Below are 8,607 nucleotides of genomic sequence, written 5' to 3' on the forward strand. Positions count from 1 at the left end.
ATTGGGTACAGTTGGGTTACATGGCGCAAGTTGCAGCCCTCACTATGACAACCACATGGAATTCCCTTTTGGTTTTTAGAGAGGGAACTAATACTCCAAAGCTACACGTCCATTACATTCACCCTCTTAATACTAATGCAACATCTTCATCACTCTCCTTCTATTTATCCAGTGGAACTATGTTCATGGCAACGATATGCGAGGCGAATCTCTTATCTTTTGCCTTTACTAATACAGATTTCATTTGCTACCATACTAAAGCTATATTCCATGGACTAAATGGGATCCAATTAGTTACTAAACTTCATTATCTAGATTTGTCTCTATAATATCAATGAAGATATCATTTTTTTTTGAGGAAAAATTTATGAAGTGTTCGGCATCATTTTTTTTCTTGTTTCTGTTTCTCTCCAAATTAGTAAAATATAGTACGGAGATGTACATAGAAGATAGCATTTGTACAAAAATTTTGCTGCAATAACTTTATGCTTCCTAAACATCTAGAGATTTAATTACAAACAATTTCAAAAAGCAAAAGGGCTTCATCATCCATGCTGTGAAAATGAAAACAAAAAACAGGAGAAATACCTCATGAGTCATAAAAACCAACGGTTTATTTCATTGGCATGAATGGTATTATTTTAAATATCTTTCTCTGCCGGTTCTTTTGAATGCTTAAGAGGCAGTTGTATCAAATTTAATTTTTGATTCCTGCCATAAAAAAATCTCACCTGGTTTGATCAATTGAAATGATAGAGAATACATAAGACTTGATCAAGAGAAGCATGGTCCTATTATTTCACATTTGGTAACCCAGCTAAGACAGTGTCGTTTTGTTATTATTTTTATGATTACTAAACATGCAGCATGTATGCCTACATTTGTACATATCAATGTAAAATAGCTTTTTTCCAAGACATTAGAAAGAAGAAAGCTTCAAAAAATATTCCTTCCAGAAATTTGGAATATTTCAAAGCATTTGGAAGAGGTGAGATTATACAATTTCAGAATATCTCCTAACGCTTGCAACCCTATTTTTGATCTAGAAGAGGTGAGATAACCATTTCAGCCTGGAGTCTATTTCAGAGAGAGGGGATTCTTCTCTATGGAAGCCATAGTCATTAATAAATTTCCATACAGGCAATAACAGAAGACCAAGGGGCCGCTATCTCAATTAGAACTGTGTATTTTCAGACATTCATTTGTATGCAGAAATTACTCGAATTCAAGGAATATAAATTTCGATATAGCTTACCTTTGCTAATGTAGGAAAATGCAGATAAAAGGCATATTGAGTGAATTAGAATATACATAGGAATATGGATCATATACACAAAACTGCACACAAATATTCTTTTGATTCTAGAGTGCAAGACTTGCAATCCCAGAACTTTTTTTTCCTGTTGTATCAGAATCACTTCCACATGAGAAACACTATATCATTGCCATACATATTTTCTTCTCTTCTTGTTACTGCAAGGATCCCATAAACAAGGCATAATTATATAAAACCAATTCATTATAACAAGCCTGTTTTAGAAGAGGATGCTCTGACTACCAATGGGCTTGTTACATGGGCATTCTTAGACTTCCATGATAATGACCCAAACACGTAGTCCTTGGATGCAACAACAGCCCTAAAATTCACTGTAAAGTTTAACTTCTGAGCATAGCTTTTAAAAATAAGAACTTCAGGAATCACAGTTACATTGATGCCAGCTGGTGGAGACACTACAGCTCGATAGACAGATCGGGTTTGCCCTACATTTGTTGCGGTTCGGGTGATGGAGTAGCTACCCTTAAGATCTGGTACTGTAATTGATGGATAATTCAGGTTCGAAGCTAATGGCGAAGGTTTAATGCAGACACTGTGGTCTCCTGTGATTTGCTGCAAAGACCGGTCATCATAACCAACTGAGCATAAGAAAGCCTTGTAATCTGCAGCTTGTGCATCATAGATAAGACCAGGATCAAGAAGTCCTGAGGGATCTGGAAAGCCGGATCCATAATCAAATGGGTTTGCTGCTCTTCCATCAGGATCTGCTGTTATGACATTGCCATTCTGATCCAACGTAGTTGCTGCATTGACTCAATTATATGAGATGCATGAGGAAAAGATGAGAATTATAAATTGAAAGCATGGAGAGTTCAGCCATATTAAGAAAGCAAAAATTTAGCTTCAATTCTTCGATCTCCTCCTTTATAGTCCGATTGTTTTTGTCATTCTAAAAAGAATTATTTCAGTCTGTAGGAAAATTTTGTTCTAACGCATGGATTCAAGTATGCAGTTCTTTTTTTTTTTTTTTGTTGTTGTTGAAAAAGAATTTTTTGTCTTTGATAAAAGGGACCCAATCTATTGTATAGATGAATATGATCACCAACTTGGATAGTTGTAGACATTCAGAGCTTCAGTAAGACAAGATTAACCTACAGCTTAATTCAAAGAATAAAAATTTTATCTCAGAATGAGAAAAATATAGGAACAGTAGTGTTAAAAGTTGACCCAAGTATTATAGAAGTCAAGGAAGAATCTCCACGAGTTGACAGCTTTTAAGATATAAATGTTTTCAGTTTCCTAAATATTGACCCAGTGAACCTTCAGCCTCAGCATTCAACAAAACTCAATGATTCATGATGTGTGATTTTAAAAATCTTAATCTGGACTTATTTGTTTAAATAATCTGCTAACCAAGACTTCCAAAAAGCATTTTCAAGATGATTCATTGAGTTTCCAACCTGATGTCATTATTGCAGACTTTATTGCTGAAGGAGACCATGTTGGGTGTACAGCTTTGATCAAGGCCACCAGTCCTGTTACATGGGGACATGACATAGAAGTTCCGGAGAGAATGTTATAGTTCATCTTCTTATCTGCAGGAGACCAAGCTGCTAAGATATTCAGTCCTGGAGCTGTGATGTCAGGCTACAAAAAACATTCACAATAGAAAAAGAGCAATTGGTCAACATTCATCCTTTCAAGTCCAGAAACTATTGATTTTGAAATTTAGCAGTCAAAATCCATCATTGAACAAATCTACAAACCTTCAAAATCTCTGGTGTCAAGTAATTGGGACCTTTGGAAGAAAATGCTGCCACCCGAGGAGCTGGTCTAGATGCTATTATGGTTTTTGCAGGCAAAATAAGTGATCTTGGTTTCCTGAAAACAGTTTCAGAGAGCAACAAATGTCAAAAAGGGAAATGCAGCAACTGCTTTTATGAAGTTGAATCTGAACATGTGTGCAGCCTGCATCCAACCTTGTTTGATTGACATAAGATAAGATTCTTGCAGCAACTGCCCTTCCAACGGAAGCTGCAGGGATCACAAAAGGAACTGCAACATCATTCTCTACTTCATCTATCAGAATCATTCCCACACCCCCAGCTTTCTTCACCACCAGACTCTTTGCCAGCCTCGATTCGGAGGGGCTACCAGAATGGCGACAAATAAGGACCTTCCCTCTAGCCTTTGTTTTATTCAAGGAGCTATCCAAGCAGAAACTGAAAATAAAGAAATTATATCAACATTACAATGTTTTACTGTTTCATCAACCTTTTCTGATTACACTTTGCTTCACCTTGATTGATATGGAGTGAAGTACCCCCGACTAGTTTCAGAAGCTGAGATGATTCTTGCTGATGCTTTCATTTTGGAGGTATTTAAGCTTTCACCCTATCCATGCAGGCAAAAAAAAAAAAAAAAAAAACTCAGAATATTTTAAATTTCAATATTAACTTGTGATCATGGATTCAGTCATTAAAGCACGTTAGAATGCAACAGTTTCTATACCATCAATTTCTTTATACCACCAAGTATGATGTGTGAAGCGAATTCCCGGTCTGTTGAGCTGGCAGCTACGGTGAGCATCCATGGTGCAAGATTTGTCACAGAGCCTCGAGTTCCAGCATTTCCAGCTGAAGAAACAACCAGAATATCATGGCTAGCAGCATGGAATGAGCCCACAGAGATTGCATCACTGAAATAATCACCCTGTGGAGAATTGGGGCCCAATGACACAGATATTATGTCTACTCCATCTCTAATGGCACCGTCGAATGCAGCCAGTAAGTCTGCATCATAACAGCCAGCATCCCAACAGGATTTGTAGACTGCGATCCTGGCCATTGGAGCCCCTCCTCGAGCACCACCTGTCCCCAGGCCATTATAATTCATGTTCTTTACGTGTCGACCAGCGGCAATTGAGGCTGTGTGACTACCATGGCCAGAGCTGTCCCTAGGAGACTTCACAGTCCTATCTGAATTGATGGGAAGTTCACTGCTTCCTTCTTCTGCTTCATATCCATTCAGATAGTACCTGGCTCCAATTATTTTTCTGTGAGAGTAGATAGGAAGATTAATAAGATAAAGAGGACTAACTACATTGAGTACTTCATTTTGTATGGCTGGTATTTGAGGTTGTGCTAGCATAATCACGTACTTGTTGCAGGAGAAATTTGTGAATGATTCTCCAGTTTGGCATTTCCCTTTCCATCTCGAAGGCACCGGGGGCATCCCATGATCACAGAAACTGGGTGATTCTGGCCATATTCCTGGAGGATACTTATGAATCAACATAATTTATGAAGGAAAAACATTCATGTTGGATCCATGGCACGGTTGTAACACATCAGATTCCAGATTAGAAGGTTCGATATTTGATCCCCATCTGATTCAATTCCTAAAACTATCTCTTTTTAATTATAAAAATCTATCTACTCTTTTTTCTTTTTTGAGGGGAATGGAGGTAGCCAGATGCTGCCCCCAGAATTTTATTAAGGAAAGAAATATTTACAAAAATGAAGAGAAAGGAGAAGTAGAACAAAAAGGAGAGTTACATAGCTGGCAATAATGAGTCAAGATTCCTCCACAGTTGTCAGTGGTTCTCCTCCATTTTCACTTAGCATAAGCACTCCCAACTATGGAAAGTATGGAGTGGCATTTGTAGAATGGAATAAATGGACTGATTTCTTCGAAGGAAAATCCTCTACTCATTATTAGATTCTATCTTTTAATCGTTTTTTGATACATTGAGACTGTTTGCAATTAACAAAATCTGTTTACGACCATTTTCGTGATACATTTAGTGATTCTGTATGAAACTAACATTGAGCTAGCCATATATATCCCCCGAAAAAAAAACGATACGCATAAATTAACCAGCTCCATATAAGCAAACAAACCGTTGCAAAAGCTAGAAATTGTTATTGTATATTAGTTTCTTGTCTGTGTTAACTCCTCTTATTGGGAGGGGAAGAAGTAGTCAATCAGATTCAGCGTAGTGAGCAGTAAAACAAGAGTAACCAAAGGTCTAAACAGTGTGATGATATTATTTTTTTATGCAGAACACATCAGATCTGTTCAGAAATAGATCATAAATGTATGTCTTTGATCAATTCATACAAATCAACTGAAAATCAATGAAAAGAACTAGAGGTCTTTAAGAAAAAGAAACAAGTTAAAGAATAGATGGACATAATTGGGACCCTCAAAGTAATAGGTTGAAGTTGATAAAGTAATAAATCATTGCACGTACCGCTCAAAGAGTAAAGCTTGTTATATGTGCACAACATATCTGTCACATGCTCTCCAACAGAAAAAAAAAAATGATTTAATCACAAGTAGTTCATGTTCCTTCTTTAAGTTGAGAGTTTCTACCACTTCAATATTCAAAAGGAACACCAGGAATGATTTTATTATAATAATCTTGGCTCGTCATGGTTCATATAACCAATATAAGATATATTGAACAGTTAATATCACTTTTCTTTCCTCATCACATTTACTGTTCAACCACAAACCACATGGCAATCATTTAAAATCAACACATCCAGAAAAAAATCAGAGGACAACAGCATTAGGAATACAAATTTAAGTACTAAAACCTCACCAGTGTCAATAAATCCAATGATAACATTCTCCTGATTCTTGGTAGAGAATCCCGGGATCTCCATCGCCTCATCGGTTGCAAGACCCATGAAATCCCATGAATGTGTCGTATGCAAACTTCTCTTAAGGTTTGGAAACACCGAGACCACACCCGGCATTGCTACATGACCAGAAGTCGAACCACAAACCAACCCAATAAACATACTATAAACATCTCAAACTGAAAAGATTTGTGGCATACCAGCAATGTCAGAAGCTTGTTCTTTGCTCAACTTTGCAGCGAATCCTCTGAAACCATGACTATAACTATAAACGTGCGACGCCTGGGCTTTCTCCAAGCTGTTAAACGACCAAACAAATTCTTTCAACAAAACAAAACATATAGAGAAGAACAATATCCAACAAACTCTGCAAGAGATGGAGATAGCCTCAGCCTGACCTTCCTCCATGAACAGCAGCAAGCATTTGGTGGTTCTGCCTCAAAATCTCATCAGGACCGTCACTGCTTTTGCTGCCCATATAAACAACATACACCTGAAAAGAAAACAAAGGATCAATCTAATCCAAATATCAGGGAGAAGTAAGAGTAAGGAATCTAAAAACAACTACAAAACCAAGAATATATATATATATATAATAAAAAATAAAAAAAAAAAAAAAAAATATATATATATATATATATAAAATCAGATAATCGTTAGAATAACTCACCTGAGCAGCATAACATAAGCTTATCTCTGCGAGTATTACAGAGAGGAGCAGATACGAAATAAAACTACCAAGAGCCATTCCTATGTAGAGAGAGAGAGAGAGGATACTGGACTTATCAAATAAGAAGGATGGAGGGGGGGAGGTGGCGGATGTTTTTTGGAAGCTACTAACCGACCACTAGGTCCACTATATGAGCTTCCCACCTACATCGTGGATATGACCGTTAAGGGATTCCTTTTTACGGAAGCAATTAAAAACAAGAACAGGGCACGGAGTAAAGGGGTTAATGTCATGCTACACAACTCATGCCATCTCTCCATCCCTCTCTTCTTTTCTTTTGAGAGACAGGGGCATCTCCCATGTATCTGTGATAAAACAATGATGCCCTTTTGGTTCTTGTTTAAAGATAGAAAAAGTTTTGTTGAGATGCAGAAGGAATGGGATGAAAAGAGGGATTTATTTGAAATTTGAAATGTTGGTTACCAGTAACATTTCAGACTTGGAGTATGAGTCCTTAGCCTAATGGTAGAATGAAGTCCACCAGATGGCTAAGTTTTGTGTGGGGCAGCCAAGTTTTCTAATTGGCTAATATTTTCAGTGTCCTTAGGTAGGTTGGTACAATGTAGATTAACAATTTGAATATCCTACACTGTAACGAATCTTGGCATTTTATAAAAGAGAATAAGAGAAGTGCACTAGTAAATAAACTTGGAATACGTTGATGAATTTAAATAATTAATTTTGGACTTTTACGTTAAATGGGTGATCATTGCTATCCAAACTTCTTCTTATGTTGAGAAATACTAATTACTTGGAGCCTTACAATTAATGGTCAACACTAGGGCGTGTTGGCAAGGGGAAGTATCAAAATGCTTCCAATATGCCAATGATGAGTTTGTTTGCAAGCATTGACCTACTCGACTAAATGTCTAAACAAGTTTCACATTTAAATCTTTTCAGTTGAATCACAAAGCAATGGAACTATCAGTTAATGCCAGAGCATCACTTTTCTAGTATAATTGCGTAAATTAGTCTAGAATGCTACCTATGTCAATTGAAAAAGACATAGCACAATGGTGCATGTCTTGGCAGAAATCGAACTTTTTATTTTTGTTGGACATGCTGTTATATAACAACAGTATGATGGTTGAATTATTAATTATATCAATGGCAGTAAGAGCTTGATCCCAGGAGGGGGAGGAGACATCCCTAGAAATTCCCCATGCATGGCGTGGAACAAAACCTTGGAAACTCCCATCCATTTTTTAAGAGAAGAGAGAAACTGTTTAAGATACACTTAAATAAATTACCACCAAAAAAAAAAATACTATAAAAAAAAAAAAGATACACTTAAATAAGCAGTGCACCGCATTCCTTTCCTGCCTATGGTATAATATAATATTGTTACTTTGGTCTGCCATGGGCGCTGTTCAAGGCCGAGTAAAGCTCGTTCTTTATGGGGATGTAAAAGAGTAAAGCTCATCCTCAGCCTTTATTTTAAAGTGAGGGTGATATTGCTTTCACAAAGTGGAGAGATAAGTGTGCTTTCCACTTCGTTTACCAAAGTTTTCGACAGTGGTAGGCAACAGGCCCTGTCCATGTCACAAGCTTTCCCAAGATATTTGCTGAATTAACTTCTGATTCATTCCATGTAAGCATGCCAAGCTTGAGATTTATGTTTGTCCAACCAAACTAAGTTAAGCTTGTTCCTTGAGAGAGAGAGAACACTTAATAACACTTGCTTAGCGCAAGGTGCACATCACAAAGCCCACGTATAGCGGAGATCCAAGGATGGGAAAAATTGAATTTGATATTTGTGGAAAATGTTCTGAATAATTGCATTTTTGGAGCACTTGGCCCTGAAAGAAACTGGTTGTTCCTTGCTCCCGTCCTACGCATTGAATAGCTCTTGATGCAAGGTAAGCACTAACGATCTCTTTTTATTCTTTTTATTTGGCAGAGATTTTATCTGAAAAACATTAAAATTTGTCGGACACCAATATTTCGAGTCT

The 8,607-nt window shown here is 37.0% G+C and overlaps 1 protein-coding gene across 1 annotated transcript; it reads right to left on the minus strand.

Annotated features, from left to right (window-relative positions):
• Window positions 1–1,244: 1,244 nt before the first annotated feature.
• Window positions 1,245–6,416, minus strand: LOC105049481 (subtilisin-like serine-protease S). The gene is made up of 10 exons (XM_073262124.1): window positions 6,324–6,416; window positions 6,126–6,223; window positions 5,886–6,044; window positions 4,437–4,548; window positions 3,788–4,331; window positions 3,576–3,670; window positions 3,256–3,498; window positions 3,043–3,157; window positions 2,737–2,923; window positions 1,245–2,079 (listed from the first exon to the last, which is right to left on the minus strand). The coding sequence occupies exons 1-10, from the start codon at window positions 6,401–6,403 to the stop codon at window positions 1,520–1,522; spliced, it is 2,193 nt and encodes a 730-aa protein (XP_073118225.1). The 5' UTR covers window positions 6,404–6,416; the 3' UTR covers window positions 1,245–1,519.
• Window positions 6,417–8,607: the final 2,191 nt, after the last annotated feature.

This window comes from Elaeis guineensis, chromosome 8 (genome assembly GCF_000442705.2).
Source record: "Elaeis guineensis isolate ETL-2024a chromosome 8, EG11, whole genome shotgun sequence".
Lineage (NCBI taxonomy): Eukaryota > Viridiplantae > Streptophyta > Magnoliopsida > Arecales > Arecaceae > Elaeis > Elaeis guineensis.

Coding starts and splice junctions, on each gene's coding strand:
- LOC105049481 (XM_073262124.1), bottom strand. CDS start 6,403: ATGGGCAGCAAAAGCAGTGACGGTCCTGATGAGATTTTGAGGCAGAAC. Junction 4,549..5,885: donor CATTGGATTTATTGACACTG/GTGAGGTTTTAG, acceptor AGTATCCTCCAG/GAATATGGCCAGAATCACCC. Junction 3,671..3,787: donor GTGGTATAAAGAAATTGATG/GTATAGAAACTG, acceptor CTGCATGGATAG/GGTGAAAGCTTAAATACCTC.